General features: G+C 38.4%; 1 protein-coding gene across 1 annotated transcript; it reads left to right on the top strand.

Annotated features, from left to right (window-relative positions):
- The first annotated feature begins 658 nt into the window (after nt 1-658).
- On the top strand, nt 659-16,521 carry LOC306760798 (tripartite motif-containing protein 3-like). The gene is made up of 13 exons (XM_079246791.1): nt 659-794; nt 8,983-9,153; nt 9,597-9,837; nt 10,811-10,962; nt 11,087-11,267; nt 11,382-12,111; nt 12,403-12,506; nt 12,591-12,758; nt 12,862-13,030; nt 13,519-13,578; nt 13,812-13,882; nt 14,184-14,324; nt 14,414-16,521. Exons 2-13 carry the CDS (start codon nt 9,008-9,010, stop codon nt 14,564-14,566), a joined length of 2,316 nt encoding a protein of 771 aa, XP_079102917.1. The 5' UTR covers nt 659-794; nt 8,983-9,007; the 3' UTR covers nt 14,567-16,521.
- The last annotated feature ends 459 nt before the right edge of the window (nt 16,522-16,980 follow it).

The following is a 16,980-nucleotide window of genomic DNA, read 5'->3' as shown; positions in this document are numbered from 1 at the left end:
CTGAAAGCCTTTTCTTGTTTCTTTCTACAGATTGATTTTTTTTTAAAAAATTTCTCAAGCATCTTTTGTAAATCTAATTATGTTTCCTTCGTTTACATATTTAGTCATAACATTGTATATGCAGTAGACTTATTAAGTGTCCTGACTTAAAAACCTCAAACCACTGCCCAAACAATGCTATTATTTCAAGAAGTAGGGCTCCCTTAGTCAACACACCCCTCCTGCTGCTTTTGCCTAAAACCTCTTATTTCCTTTTCATCATATACTGTACAGAATAATTAGCAAAATGTCTGTAAAACTGATTTTTCGCTGAATTATAGTTTCAAGACTTTTGCCCAGTTGTCTTATATCCTCCTTTTCTCCATAGTCCAACAACACCTTGCATCCTAATGATTCAAAGCTTAAATGAAATAAACTGCATCCTTTGTCCCTTTTAAGGTATTGGGTGGTAACAGAAGAAGCCAAACCCCTTTGCACCAGACACACTTCTCCCTTAGTCAGATCCTGAGATGTCACCTTCTTTGCATATTCCCTGCCCCTTTCAGATGCTATTGGGTTCTTCAACTCCTCCCACCAGGCATCCAACCAATGCAATATGGAAGCTACGCCCCTTCTCTCCTCCTTTCCCTCATTCTCTTCCTTACTGTCCCAGTCTTCTCCCAGACAGACCCTGCCCTTTCCTTTCTGTCGCCCTGTCTGTGGATTCTGTTGTAGGGGACTGGGAGAGTAACAATGGGAAGAGTTCTCTGTGGCCTGCAATGCTGACACCCCAGTTCCTCCTGCTGGGAGTTTATGTGAGTACAATCTTTTTGTGTGATCGCATTTCTGCTTTATTGTCTTGTTTGTGCCTCTATCTGGATTCCTCATAACAGAATGATCATGGTAAAAGCAGATGAATAATTGATTACAGCATTTCAACTAGCATCTGTGCATCTGTAAATCACAGAGGGGTTGTACTTATGTACCATGATGTAATCCTCTTTGTTACAGGGCATTCTACTGTATTATTAAAAGATATACGAAGTGGCAAACATTTAGTGAAAGGATCTCATACCACTGTTTTATGAGAGCAACTGTTAAAACCCTCTGCTGCTCTGATTCTTTAATGCTTCCTCAACCAGCCCACACACTTCTCCATTTTAGCTCTAGTTGAATGCCGGCTGGCTGCCGTCTCTGTGGCAGGTGGGCATCTCTGCTGCAGTCTGAGGGCTGGGCTCAGTAATCAACCATAGATGCTCTTTTGTTTAGAGGATTAGGATCTTTCATAGCTTTTCTGATCTGAATTTGTATGGAGCGTTCTGCTGGGAAGCTCTGGGAGGCACATGTGAATCAGCATCTTGCTTGCTTATGTCGTCTGTGACTCTTGTGTTGCATTGAACTGCAGCAGCAGCAGCAGCAGCAGGTAATGCATCATTTTTTACACCAGTGTGCCAGAGAGTAAGCAGATAAATTTGTGGTTTCATACAGGCTGAACTTTGTTCTTGTAGATGGTTTGTCATATTATCTAGAAATGTTCCTATGGTGTTGGTTTGGCTTGACTACTTGCACTGGGTCACCAAAAGGTTGTCAGACGGTTCTGCACCAGAGGTCAGATTGTGTGCAAAGGTTATATTTACCAGCAGGGCTTCATTAGAGTTTACATACATGGTGTGGTGGTTTTAGACTATCTGCTTTTCTTTTTTTTTTTTTAGATATTTAAGATCTCCAACATGTAAGAACACTGAGATGTAAACAAGAGTGCTATGTCGGTCATACCGCACGGAACATTGCAAAATAGAATCAGTGGATCTTTGTAAACTTTGAACTAATGATTGAATGTCAACAAATTGAAGATCTTGAAAAGCTTATGAATAGACACTGTGCAGCTTTAAAGTACATATTTCTTCAAGAGCAGAGATGTGGTAGAAAAGAAAATGCACCAAGAACTCTTCATGTTGTCAAATCAACACAATTGCACAACTGCAATAGAGACAATGCACAATGCAGAGAGGTTCACAGAAAGGTAAAGGGAATTTTTTCCTTTTCCTTTTAAATTATATGATTATTTTTATTCTAAATCTAGGTGCATGAAGATTAATTTAACTGTTTTGTTATTCACACCTTAAAATCCAGATAAATGTAATTCTAAATGAGTTTTGCTCTTAGATCTTTATGGCACTCCTAACCTGTCTTACATGTCATCTTGTAATCTGTTAAATTCCCCATAAAAATAAAAACATCCTGCTTTATTGTAATGTGGTAATATTGGCCTGTGAAAAAATACATGATTACAAATGCTAAACATCCAGGAGTGAATGTTAGTGAACAAGAAATATGGAAAACCACTTCATAAACCAGGACAACATATATTAAATCTTAAATCACATTGTTGATTTTCAATCCAAGCCCTTTGCACATTTACAAGTTCTTGATTGTGTTCTGTCAAATGACGATTGTCTTCCAGCTCATGAAAACTTGTCTCAGCCATTTTACTCTGTGAAGCCAACTTCTTTTTATTATTGTAAATTTGTCTATGTGCCATAATATAATAAAAAAAGACACAGTTATATCAAACTTTCTGCAATATGAATTATGATAAATTAGATATCACTTTTTAACTCTTGTTGGCTTCACAGCAATATTCAGTTTAAATATCAGATAAATAACTTCAGCCATCACCATCAATGCACTGAGTGTTACGGTGGTGATGTTTTTTCACTTTTTTTTTTTTTAAATTTCAGGACCTAGATTGATTTAATGTTTTATTGAACTGCAGCATGTAGTATGAATGTATGCATACATGTATGTGTAAAAACATACATGTTTCTTTTTCATCTGAACCCAGTTAACCACAATACAATGAAAATATCAGATATTCTTTAAAATGTTAATAATGCTATTGATAAGTTTGTGGAAACCATAAATAACTAGTGCAGAATATTTTTCATCAAACCTCATGACTTTGTTTTACAGTGCATTAATAAGCCAAAATTTAAGACATTGAATTATTCATTCCAAACATTTATTGTCATTCGTTTGTTTCTGTAGCGCAAGGCAATCAATACTTCATATAACACCTACAGAGACTATTCATCATCACCATGTGAAATTGCCAGCATATTTGCACAGAACACAACAGTAATTTGACCATTTGAGCAACAAAATGAGAACACAGATTTATTATGCTGCTCCTGCTGCAAGTGGACAAGCATTGCAGGCATTGTTTGTGCACTAATCGACCTTTTGCAAATTCTGCATTGCATGTTGTGCCTGCAGATGTTCACTGCAGGCATGTTGTGCCTGCAGTGAATATCTGCATCATCTTCTGCTGTTGTTTATTAAAGTAGGATCACAGGGATGCACACTTATATCTCCTGACAGATGTGGTCACTTTGTCACGGTTCCACTCATTAGTTATCAGAGCTTACCAGTTTAATGTCTGCAGAGAAAAACAATGACTGACCATTACCTTCTAAGTTTTTGCTTGGAAAATTGGAGTTTAATTGTACACCTTATAATAGTTTATGATCTACAAGCTTGTAATTTAGTGTGTGATCCTTCAATGCATTTGGATAAAGGAGGTCAGAATAAGGAAACAAAATGAATGATAAATACTGAGCCCAGTTGTCCTTTGTTAGAATAATGAAACTTGATAATAGTGGCTCAAATAGTGTCTTATGCCAAAAGTCCACAGAAGCCTTATCCAAAAAGCAACCGACTGTTTTCATTTATCAGAGAAACCTTACGCTCTGCGCTGGGACCCTTCTTTGAGAGACTGATGCATTGAGACAGATTCCTTCATCCGATGCAGTGAAGTGTAAGAGGAGCTTGTTAGTTTGAATAGAGGTATCTCTGTTTTGTCTTGCTGTCTGTCTTGCTAGCTGCTCAGCTGCTCCTCAATATGCTAAAGAAAAAAAAGTTTTCTATTCCTAAACGGTAGCTGGTTTCTGGATTGTTATTGGTTGCACAGATGAGATGATGCAATCATTTGGATTCCTTCACACTGCATATTGATTTATGACCTCATGAAAAGAACTGAGTGCTTTTAAGTAGTTGAATGTCAAAGAGATGCCATTTTCCCAGCAATGCAGCTAATGTTTGATATTTTCAAGGCAATCTTTGCCATTCGACTGTCTTTGTCAATTCTTTTTCTCACAGTCAGACATGCAGATATTACTTTATAACACACTACAGTAATTCCTAAAACTAACAACAGTTCAGGTTGTAGAAAGAATGGTACATAAGCAAGTGGTTGGAGATGTAAACTACAATCTATATTTCAGCACATCTTGTCAGCATATCATTAAGGGCCAACACGTCTGACCTAAGTTCAGTGAGAGTTTCACCAGTGTTTGTCAGCCAGCTGCTGCAATAAATTGTCCAAAGCCTTCTTGCTGCTCTGTAAAATGAACGGTACAGCTGACTTCACTGGAGAGAAACGAAGCTACAGAGGTCCCATTCCTCATAATAATGTCAGTCATGACTGTGTAACACAGTTCCAGTGAATTGTTCAATATAAACTTAAAGGGAAAGTTCCTGTTGAGATTAAACATACTGGGTTCTTGCTTAAATGCGGGAAGAGGAAGAGAAAATGAAAATACTTTTTATGGCCTTAGAAGCACACACACCCTGGAATCCTGAATACTCACACAAAAGGAATGATATTAACAATCTGCAAATTACACCGTCTCCTTTAAAGGGCAGTGTCCCATTTATATTATTCTCATTTATGAACTTTCAGTGGGATCAAACCACTATTGTAGGCATATGGGCTAGTGTGCATGACAGAAAAAAAGGGTTTCCTTTATTTTTACTACTACTACTACTTTGAATACAGCTTGATTTTATAATATGTATTTGCATGTATTTGGCTTTCTGAGAAAATTTACTTCCAAATTTAATGAACATTAATTTATTTTAATATTTGGTGTTCCTACTCAGCCCATCTCTCATCACACTGGGAAGGAAATGAATTATTTCACTGATTCAACCTAAATCAGACTTTTAAAATCCACATAAACATGTTATTTCAACTAAATAAAGAAAAAAAGCATCTTAAAGCCAGCTTACCCTGGAGTGTAAATGCTCAGCAAGGCTGGACTAAGATCTTGTAGATATGTGCCACAATTCTTATTGTAGAAGCATCATTTGCAAACATGTAGTGTATATTTTCTTAAAAGCTGCTCTCTTTACATTTTCCTGATTGTTCTGTGGTACAGGTATACACATCAGAAATTATAAAAGCAGCTGTCAAGATTGTTAACTCTCAGTCACCTAAAACATTTCCCGACCATCACTTTGCTTTGATAAAATCCTGATTTTATAACAACAGTGTCATCTCACAAAATCACCTTTCAAGTTACATAAACACATAAATACAGTGAATTTGGCCCTATTTATGTGCACAATGATCTCCCACATGAATGTTAAACACAGCAGTGTCTTGAACATGCAGTCTTTACATTCAGTGCATTAAAATAACTGACATACTTTGGCAATAGTATAATTTCCTTCTCATTCTTTCATACTGGGACAAAAGTGACAAGTCCAATTAACTGTCCAAGTCAAACCATAACTGTAGCTCATCCTCAGTGTGCATATAAATGTATTGATTAAGTCAGGGAGACAACTTTTTCCCAGCCAAATTTCAAGTTTATTGACTCGTCCACCTCAGTTCCAGCTCACAACATTTTTATGCCACTGAATGAAACTAAAGAAATAAACAAGTCCTATTAGAATTCCTTTTTGGGAATAACATTTTTGAGGGCTCACACTTGATTAGTTGCTTAAAACATTTTCCACTAAATATAAGGCTACAAAGGATTTAAGTGAAGAAAGTCATTTGTTCAGTCAGACCATTTTCTCATCACAAATTATAACTCAGTGAATCCACCTCAGTTATTACCTTTAGAAAGACTCTGAATGAAAACCAAACATTTGTCTTTGAATTTTGACACTAAATGATCCCTTTCTTTTTTAGCTTTGTGGATTATTTGTCAAATTTAACACCTAAATCGAAGCTACACAAACAAGAAGCAGGCAGATAAGATCTGCGCGGATCCAGCTGAGGACACTGTTTTCTGTAATTATAAGCCCATGTTGATAGAATCCAATTAAATCATTTATGCAAGACATCCTTTTCATCAGGACAGTGCTGAGCGCAGAAACAACTTTCACATTAAGTACATCTGTGCCATATGGCCTAATAAGAATCATTACCTGTCATTTATTATTACTTTATGTGCACATGCAGCTTTTGCTTTAACTCAAATTTGATTTGACTGGCCATGTTGGTGTCATCTGAATCTGGAAGACTCAGTAATCCAGATGGCAGACAGGACCTGACCCTGTGGGTGGACATTAAGCCACTTAGCTGTAATGCATGGTGAGAGTTGCAAGTGATACTTTACCAACATACAGCTGAATTAGCAAACATTCATATTCTGTGGATTTCTGCAGAGGACATCTGTAAGCATGACATATATGGGGCAATGTGAGAAAACACCGTAGCATACTGACGGGATAACTGACCTAATATATGAAGTGCTGATCGTGCATTTCCTGTGACAAAGCCTTGCAGTAGATTTCTAATCACATGATGCCTCAAACATTACAGGACTCTGCAGATACTTAGGGCTCTAAAGCACATTTGATGTTTCAAAGGCATCTTTCTTAGTTTAACACACTGATCATCTTTATTTTCTTTTATGTTGATTGGTTTTTTTTTAGCCGTTTGCCTCATGTGTTACTTGAAATAAATGCTTTGTGGCAAAACTTAGTAAAGCTACATATCGTACCTATCTGCAATAATTTTGTGTTTTACATAATTTGTTTGTCATTACACTTATGCTCTTATAATCAGGCTTTTCTTAAAGCACATAAACACCAACTAAGAACTGCTGTCAGGGAGAGACTGTTTTTAAAGAAAGATCGTCTTTCTGTGGTGAGGCAAGTGGGAGTAACTGAGCCAAGAAGGGCTGCTGGGGGAGCATACTGGCAGGGAGGAAGGGAAGTGAAGGCGGGGGAGACTGTTGCAGTCCTAAAGGCGGCAGCCAGTAAGCCAAGAGGGGAGGAGCTTGAGGGCTTTGGCTCATCCAGCTTCCTCCTGATGTCACTGTTCAGCTGCTACAATTCAGAGTTCATGCAAAAGGAATACAGCACAGGGAGGGGAGGGCCTTTGAGGGGAGAGAAGGGGAGGGGGAGGCATAGAGGGCTGGGCGAGGGCTTGTTGTGTGGACAGTGAAAGGACTCAGCAGAGGCCCTCTAATCATGTGGGAAGCAGCTACAATGGAATCTGCATGCCTGAGAATATCGTCATCTACAAGATGTGTGTGGTTGAGACGAAGCCTATAGATGCTGCGACTACATTAAACAATTAAAAGGAGAAGAAAAAATGGCTAGATAATAAAAGTAAGGAAATAAGATGAATGTGAAGGAAACATGTGGGCTTTGCTGTGAGCAGAGTCGGAATGCTATTGTTAAACCTTAGAGAGAGGGACAGCTGCTGATGAGGCCTCTTTGCTTGTGAGACAGGCAACCCAGCTTACCAGTCCCCCCTCAGTCAGAAAGACAGGTGGTTCCTGAACTCAGCCTGCTAGGAGTTAAGGGAAGGAACTAGAAGGAATTTGGGGAGTGGCATTTTAAAGCTTCCTCTCTCTGCATCCTAATCTCAAAGAAAAAGAACCTTGTCGTATTTTTAAGGCCCATTTGAGAGCTACAAGAGTAGGAAGCTTTTGCTTTTCATGCTTAGATTCAGGCCCATTAATTCACTTCATCCCAGTTCAGCCTGAGAGAACATTTATAAACAGGATAATCCAGTGACGAAATGTTAAAACTAATAGTGAGTTTCAAATAGATCCAACTTTCTTTTAGTATTTGCTGCAGTAATACCGATTTACTTTTCATAAAAGTATCTTATGTCATCAGGATTATGTTTTCTTTGATGTTTTACACTTAGGGAATGAGACACACAACACTGTTTTCAGGACAGGAAGGCATAGCTTCTTGTCACATTCAGATGCTCTCATGTTGATTTTATTACTGGCATTATTTACCTCATTCAGTCTTGGTGCTCTGTTTCTTAGAGGTTCTTGAGCTGGCATCTGTGTGTGATATTAAATTAATCTCAGTTAAACAGAAACATTCTTGTGCTTTTAGATTTCTTAAGAATTGTTAAAAGTGTACACCCTTTACACTTTCTTTTAAAAACAAGATATTCAGACAAGATGTTTCTCACTGATGTTATAAAATGATAAAAAACAGAAAGCGTATTTATATATAAAATGTTTTCTTTTTCTCTTAAACTGTGAATTGGTTGTTATGTGAGCATTATTAAATGTAGTTTGATGCCTTTATAAGCATGCCTACTGATCACATTGAACCAGCATGTTTGTTTTTTCAGAGTTCATTTAATCCTTCATGCGCTTATGTACGACATGACAGATGTACAACATATCATAGGGATGCTGCGGTAATCTGTGATTGACCCAGTGATACACTTTCATCTGACAACAACTGCAGAGCCACCATGACATCCCCTAAATTGGAATTCAAGTAAACATTTAGACTATGTTTGTAATAATATTGCCAGAAATTAAACACAAGATGTTTCTCAGCTTTTTCCATTAGCCCTATGCTCATATAGATCACTTTGAGCAAAAGCATGTCATCTAAAGAGCAGAGTTTCATGGCTGGTAACTCTGCCCTGCAGTGTTGATCACATGTATTCATTTCTTTCTGCCACTGAATTAACTTGTGGAAGATTTTCATTTATAAAGTCAAATGACCTTTGGTTAAGAAGCCCACAGTAATGACACGGCATACTGAAGAAGGACGTAAAATATCAACGGATATGCAATTTAAAGAAGGCTTAATAATGCAAACAGAATTGTGACTCATTTTTCCTTTCATTTGCTCAAGCACAAACACCCTCCTCACCCTGTTTGAGTGTTTCCTCAAGGATATCCTAACCTCTCCTCTGTTTCGCCCATCTCATATGTCCAGGTTAAGTGGTCCCTGCCCCCTTTGAATGTCAGTCATTATGGCTAAGCGTGAGACCGGCAGCACCAGCCCAGTGGTCAGGCAGATAGACAAGCAGTTCCTGGTCTGCAGCATCTGTTTGGATCGTTATCACAACCCCAAGGTTCTGCCTTGCCTGCACACTTTCTGTGAGAAGTAAGTTCTGAATCAATCAATGATGATTTTTTTCCCCCCTTTATATAAGAAGTAATACGGGTCTCTGGTAAACTGGGATTAGTGTAATTAAGTTTGACATAACAGTAAAAGGATTAACATGCAGTTGAAGATAAAAGCAGCAAGATAAGATATTTTTATGCTTCCAGAGATCATGAATCTTTCAAAACAATATCAGACTATTACACATATTCTAACTACTTCTAGGCATCATTGCACCTGAAAATTGGTTCTCAGTAACTTATCTTGCTAAATAAAGATTAATTACATTAATTAGATATTCTTAAATTTACTACAGTATAATATTCAGTTTTTTATTACATTATTTATGAAGAATAGAAATACATTCCTACAATATTTTCAACCTGAAGTACTTATTTACAGTTGTTTTTCTCTAAATGAACTTGTGTTTTATTTTGTTGTAGGTGTCTACAAAACTACATCCCGCCACAGTCTTTGACACTATCCTGCCCAGTATGCAGACAGACTTCTATCTTGCCCGAGAAAGGAGTTGCAGCCCTCCAGAACAACTTCTTTATCACCAACCTAATGGAGGTGTTGCAGCGAGACCCAGAATGCAACCAACCTGAAGCGTGCAGTGTACTTGAGTCAGCCAATGCAGCTACAACCTGTCAGCCCCTTTCTTGCCCCAACCACGAAGGCAGGGTGAGACAAAACAAAATGACTGCGTTAGAGAGGGTCAGATTCATCACATGACCCACAAATTTGTGAAATCTGATTTGTAAAATTTGTGACATCATATATTTTCATTCATTCATTTATTCATTATCCTAACCACTTAGTCCGATGAAGGGTCGCGGGGAAGCTGGAGCCTATCCCAGCAATCATTTGGGCGAAAGGCGGGGTACACCCTGGACAGCTCGCCAGTCCATCACAGGGCCACACAGAGACAAACAACCAGTCATGTTACAGTGGTTACCAAACTGGGGGGGCCCAGAGTTATCACAGGGAGGGGCATAATAAAACTTGGGAAATTCTACACTGGATAAATTTGTAAAAGTATTCATAGGAAATGATGATAAATCAACAAGAGAGACTTCAAGAAATTTAAAAAAAGAGAACAAACTATGATGGAGCATATCTGTCCCTGCTTGACCAGTAATGGTAATAACCAATAGTGGGTAATAATGAGACCGTAGTCTTTTGCATGTACCAAAATATTATCATCTAATATAATAAAGTATGAACCTAAACAAGTTACATCACCACTTTGGGACTTTTCATCCACAACACAAAGAAAAGCCTGCAGGTTACTTTAGAAATACACTATCCAACTATCATATATAGCAAAGTTGTTTTACTAAAGCAGCATCATCTCATAGAAAACTCACCTGAAGTAGTTTGCAGAGATTCCTGGTTTATAATGTTTCACACTAAAGCAGAAGAATGGATAATAATACTGACATGGGTTTAATTGTGGTTACCTAAGCTAAAGATGCATTTCTTAGTATGTTTCTTCAGTTTATGTGACGGGGGGGGGGGGGGCTCGACATTGTTGTCGGTGATGAAAAGGAGGCCCTGCAAAATAAAGTTTGGAAACCACTGCGCTACATCATGTATTTTAAAACAGAAAAGAAATGACATTGTTTTGTCTTGTGCTCCACTGCACCATCTGTAGGTGATGGAGTTTTACTGCGAGTCATGTGAGACAGCCATGTGTCTGGAGTGTACAGAAGGAGAACACAGGGAGCATGTGACGGTTCCCCTGAGGGATGTGCTGGAGCAGCACAAGTCAGCTCTTAAAAATCAGCTGGACACTGTGCGCAACAGGTATCATGTTCAGGACGTGAATTGATGTTCATTTAATAAAGGTTTTTAGAAACTCATGGATGCGTTAAAAGTAGATGGAGCTGAGATTTGAAAGTTTTTCTTGTTTTTATCTTTTGTTTAACAGATTACCTCAACTAACAGCTGCCATTGAGCTTGTGAATGAGATCTCCAAGCAACTAACAGAGAGGAAAAATGAAGCAGTGACCGAAATAAGTAATACCTTTGATGAGCTGGAGAAGGCCTTACACCAGCGCAAGACTGCTCTCATTACTGAAGTGGAAAACATTTGCAGCTCTAAGCAGAAGGTCAGAGAACTTTCTGGTCATTGTTTTGATGGGAAAGACAAAAATGCCGTAATGTTTGACCTTGTAGAGGAAGCTGTACTAACTTTCTTCCAATGTCTGTTTGGACATATTTAGGTGCTTCAAACTCAATTGACCTCTTTGCTTCAGGGCAAAGAGAACATTCAAAGCAGCTGCAACTTCACAGAGCATGCTCTTAGCCATGGCAGTGCTACTGAGGTCCTATTGGTCCAGAAACAGATGGGTGAGAGGGTCAGTGCTCTGGCCAGACACAGCTTTCCTGAACATCCCCATGAAAATGGACACCTGGAATGTCAAGTAGAGACGGATGGATTGAGGCGCTCTATTCAGAACTTGGGAGTCCTCATCACAACAGGAGCGGTTGGCCACACTAGTGTTGCCACTGGTGAAGGCCTGCGGCATGCTCTGGTCGGCCAGCACACAACGATCACAGTCACCACTAAAGACAAAGATGGAGAACTTGTGAAAACTGGGAATGCTGCTCTGAGGGCAGAGATTGTCTCTGCAGATGGAGTGTGCACTGAAGCTGAGGTGGTGGACAACAAAAACGGTACCTATGAGGTTGGATATACCATCCGCTCAGAGGGAGAATTCAACTTCCATTTGCTGTTATATGAACAGCCTGTGAGGGGGAGTCCGTTCCGTTTGCGGGCCGTCAAGCCATCTGATGTCTTGCAGTCACCAGACGATGTGAAGAGAAGAGTGAAGTCCCCAAGTGGAGGAGGAGGTCATGTTCGACAGAAGGCTGTGCGCAGGCCCTCCAGCATGTACAGCACTACCAAGAAAAAGGAAAACCCAATAGAGGATGAGCTGATTTACAGAGTTGGTGAGTGAATAACTGTTATTCATTAGTCTAACCGATCTTTTTTTTTTATCAAATAGGCATACTCAGTAATCAATTTGGATGATTAGATCAGCACATGATGATGTAGAGCAGACTCACAAAATGCAGATGCCAATGCCAGAGTTTTTTTTGTTGTTTTTTTTTTTGCACTTTTTCCTGTTGCAACTAAAGAACAAGCCCATTGAGAAGAATCCCAAATATTATGGAGCAGAATATGTACGTTTTCCCACATACGTGGTGCTAAAGCATTCTGGTGGTTTATTGTTTTGGCAGGAACAAGAGGACGAGACAAAGGAGAATTTACAAATCTTCAAGGTATCTCAACCTCCAGTAATGGGCGAATTGTGGTGGCAGACAGTAACAACCAGTGCATACAGGTTAATGTTTAGTACTTGGCCTAAATACATATTATTCACCAATTTAAATTATTGAGTAAATGTTTTTTTTTTGTTTTTTAATAGGTTTTTTCTAATGATGGTCAATTCAAGTTGAGGTTTGGAGTAAGAGGTCGTTCACCTGGACAGCTGCAGCGGCCCACAGGTGTCGCAGTAGACATGAATGGTGACATAATTGTAGCTGACTATGACAATAGATGGATTAGCATCTTCTCCTCAGATGGCAAGTTTAAGGTGGGAAATGTGATAGAGTAAAAATAGAAAAATAAAATGTGTTTATTATTGAAGTATAAACAGAAATAATAACTTTACAAATCTGCTTCTTTGGCTGCCACAGAATAAAATAGGTGCCGGAAGACTGATGGGACCCAAAGGTGTGGCTGTAGATAAGAACGGACATATCATCACAGTCGATAATAAAGCCTGCTGCGTCTTTATCTTCCAATCTAATGGGAAGCTGGTGACGAAGTTTGGAGCCAGAGGGACTTCAGACAGACACTTTGCAGGTAATTTGCACCGCTACGACTAACTTATGTTGTTTTCATTTTCAGTATTTCTTACAGGAAGAGACTGGGATGGAGATAAAATAAAGCATGTTTAAAGGCATACGATTGGGCCAGATTTACGGACATTTTAAAATTGTTTCCTTTCAGGACTGCACCAATGATCAGCATGCTCCTATACGCTCCTTTAATTTGTGCCAAATTAGTGCGCATGCACAGCTGCTTGTTTACTTCAGCACATCAGTGGATGCCCTTTTATGCCATCATTGAGTTGATCACCTTAAACTGTACACATGCTAACACTGAGCAAAAAATTAGCGATTATTGTAAGTGGCAATTTTCTCACGATTCACACTAATGCATGTACACCCAGATTTAGGAAATTTGCATGTGTTACTGTAACCTCTCCGTGAAGGGGCTTCAGCTACTCAGTGTTAAGTTGAAATCCACCCTTTCTTTAATTTCTCACTTGGACCTTTTTTTTCTTATAGAGAAAAGTGGTGCAAACATTGCACTGGAATCAAAGCTTAGTAAATCTGGCCCTGTTTTCAGTAAGTAATTAATTCACAGTGACTGTAAACTTAGAAAATATATCTGTTCCTTTTACATGTGGATTCATCATCTCTGTCACGTCTGTCGTATTGTCCTTCATCAACCTGCAGAGTTTCTCTGTGACCATTTTCTGTCTTGTTTTCAAAGTCCTAAAATAGTGTGGAACTTTTTGTATGTTGTGAAGCAGTACATGAGTCACAGTTTCCCTCTGTGTCCTCTTCGCTGTTTTCAGGTCCTCACTTTGTGGCTGTGAATAACAAAAATGAGATTGTGGTAACAGACTTTCACAACCATTCAGTCAAGGTATGGCTTGTTGCAAGTATGTGTGTAGACTATTTTTCATAATGAGCCTGCACTTGAAGTATTATGAGTAAATTGTTTACAGAAATGTACAGAGAGCCTATACTGTGCTTAGTCAATCTTGCCATTACAAAAATGTTTATTAATCTGAAGAATTATGGGTCAGATATACATATAAAACAATAAAATGTAACTTTAAAAACCTTAAATTAACTAAACTTGCACTTGTCTCCTTTTCATGTTCATATTTTCCAATATGAAAACTGTGACAGTGTCATTCTCTCGCTTTGTGTCTTGCTGACAGGTGTACAATGCAGACGGGGAATTCCTGTTTAAATTTGGTTCCCACGGTGAGGGTAATGGCCAGTTCAATGCTCCAACAGGAGTGGCTGTGGATGCCAATGGAAATATTATTGTTGCCGATTGGGGCAACAGTCGGATCCAGGTTAGCTTAGCAAAATGAGACTTCTCTGAATGTGTACAGCAGCTTTGTAACAGTATCAGTAACTTAAATCTTGTTCTTTTATGCTATAGGTGTTCGACAGCTCAGGATCTTTTCTCTCTTACATCAACACATCAGCTGACCCGCTTTATGGCCCTCAGGGCTTGGCTCTTACTTCTGATGGTCATGTGGCAGTGGCAGACTCTGGGAACCACTGCTTTAAGGTCTACCGCTACCTGCAGTAAAGACCCGAGACAACCACTTTCACTACTGCAAGCACTGACGACACAACCAATGTATTCCACAGGGTGCAACGATATTCTAGCACAGCCTTTTGACGTGCACATCAGCTTATATCCCAGATATTGTTGTCAACTCAATTTACCTTTGTGACATGTAATGAAGGTTCATTTTTAAGTTTGATTAATGTAGCGTCCTTGGGACAAATGCTGAGGTAAATGAATGGACTGGTTTTAGAAAACTTGCAAAAGGTTTTTTGTGCTTCATACTTATTGAAAATATTATCACACCAGACTCTCTGTGGAACCTGACACTTTAGAAGATAGACTGAAATATTTAATCAGCCATAACTTGACCAGATGCATGAAGTTCAATTCTTTTCTCAATACCTAGGCAACAACGCAGTGTACCCGTCATTTGCTTCTATCATGATCTAGTTAATGCTTACAGTGAAATGAACAGTGCTATGCTTCTTCAGCAATGAAATGTAAAAATTTCTCATTTTCTGGCACCTCACACAAAAACGTCATCACCATCTGTGCATTGATTTGCTGTATCTACTGTATATACATGAATGTATATTGTGTATATTCGATCACTCTGTATGTATGAGCTATTATTTCAAAACAGATTTTTGCCTATTCAGAAAGCAGGAAAAGATGAAGGATTTGGGGATTTTAAATATGTGCATGGCAGCTGTTAAAGAGTGGGCTCTTTAAACACACCCAGCACATGCATTGAAGAAGAGTGTCATTGTATTGCTCATGTAAACAGCACAACGATAGGTTTGTTTATAATAGTTATTTTAAAGGGGAAAAAAACAATGAAAGATGCTAATTTATTTTATTTGTACTTTGTACTAGCTTAGCATTTACAAATTATTTTTCTAATTTTTTCTTTATGTGCTTTGTTTTTTTGTTTTTTTTTTTTTTGTTTTTTTGGAACTTCCCACTTTGATGGGGATTGTTCCTACGAAAGCAGAATTCAGTATCCACCATCACCTTAAAAATGTAGATCAACATTTGTACAGATGAGCAGCTCTTTTCCAATGCTACTACGCCTTCTTTGTTTTCTTTATAGATGCCAACAGAAAAATGTAGTTGTCTTCATTTAGACTCAATGTTTGGCTAAAGAACTGAATGGATTGTTTTTTGTCTTTAACAATTTACTAGCTTTATTCTTTGAAGTGCTACCATCTGACAAGAAATTATACACATATCTCAGGAAATCCATTCAAAATTGAATACAGCACCTGTACAACAATATCAGATATTAATAATTGCATAGGCACATCAGCGTGAGGGTAATATTTGTCACTTAGTGAGAAACTGTTTATTTGAACAAATGTATCTGCATCAGAAAGTGCAGAAATTATGGAGATTGAATACGAATTCTGTTTTACTGGTTGCTGTTGTGTGGCTTCACAGGAAACATTTGCAAATGCATTACTGTAAATTACCATTATATTAGATGACATTGGCTAGTAAATACATCCATGCTTGAGAATCTACTCACAACAATACATCTGTAACCTATCTGTCTTTTCGACCTGAGTTCCTACCTGGGCTGTTGGGCTGCTGTTGCTCTTGCGCCCCCTCATGTTCATTTTATGTAATTTCATTAGAAAACGTGGTGCCACAACAGATGAAAGATTGCTGTAAAGACAGGGTCCTGGTCTGACTTATCCACAGCACCGTGTTTAACTTCATAACACCAACTTTAGCGCTCTACACTGTGGAGCTTTGCTGAGCGACATTACTCGAGTATGACTTGTATATCACCAGTTCTGTCAGCCAGAAAGCTGCTGTCTTTTCATGCATCTTATCTGTTGTTTGACTTGTTGCCAAACAGGAGCAAAGACATCTTTTAAGAGTCAGTTGCTCACATTTTGAGATGTGTCTAAAGTATTTCACCATACCCAATAGTTTGTTTTCTCTATTAATATGCACTGGTAATAAAAGCACATGTTTACTGAACTGCTGTCAATGAATATGATTACCCACTTAATGCTTAATTTCTTTAGAAGGAAATTGTTGCAGATTTTTCCAGTTTGATAAAGTAATCTAAATCCCTGATTATAATGGCGAGGAAATGGTGGGCAGGTATGGCATGGCTTCACTAACACAGCTTAGTTGAAAGCGGGTACAGTTAGGATTTCATAATGACAGAAGTGACAGCCAAGCTTAAGTTAAAAGCCTTCATTGTCTTGCACTGCTTTTCTAAAACCTGTTTATCTTTTGCATTTTTTTTTTGCAGAACATGACCCTTTCAAGCAGTTTTCTTGAAAAATTATTTATTTGCAGACCGTGTTGTGCTTCTGGCCTATGTTACAAATACTTACAGCAAATACAGTATGCATTTTTTAACAATAACCACTCCCAAAACATCCAAATGGTATAATCATATGTAACATATATGT

The sequence above is a fragment of the Telmatherina bonti genome, assembly GCF_933228915.1.
Source record: "Telmatherina bonti genome assembly, chromosome: 9".
NCBI lineage: Eukaryota > Metazoa > Chordata > Actinopteri > Atheriniformes > Telmatherinidae > Telmatherina > Telmatherina bonti.
This window is presented reverse-complemented; position numbering and strand designations above follow the sequence as displayed.

Excerpts from the sequence above, each read along its gene's own strand:
- LOC306760798 (XM_079246791.1), top strand. The coding sequence starts at position 9,008 with ATGTCAGTCATTATGGCTAAGCGTGAGACCGGCAGCACCAGCCCAGTG. Across the intron at positions 12,507-12,590 it reads GTAACAACCAGTGCATACAG|GTTTTTTCTAATGATGGTCA; the intron begins GTTAATGTTTAG and ends GTTTTTTAATAG. Across the intron at positions 12,759-12,861 it reads CCTCAGATGGCAAGTTTAAG|AATAAAATAGGTGCCGGAAG; the intron begins GTGGGAAATGTG and ends TGGCTGCCACAG.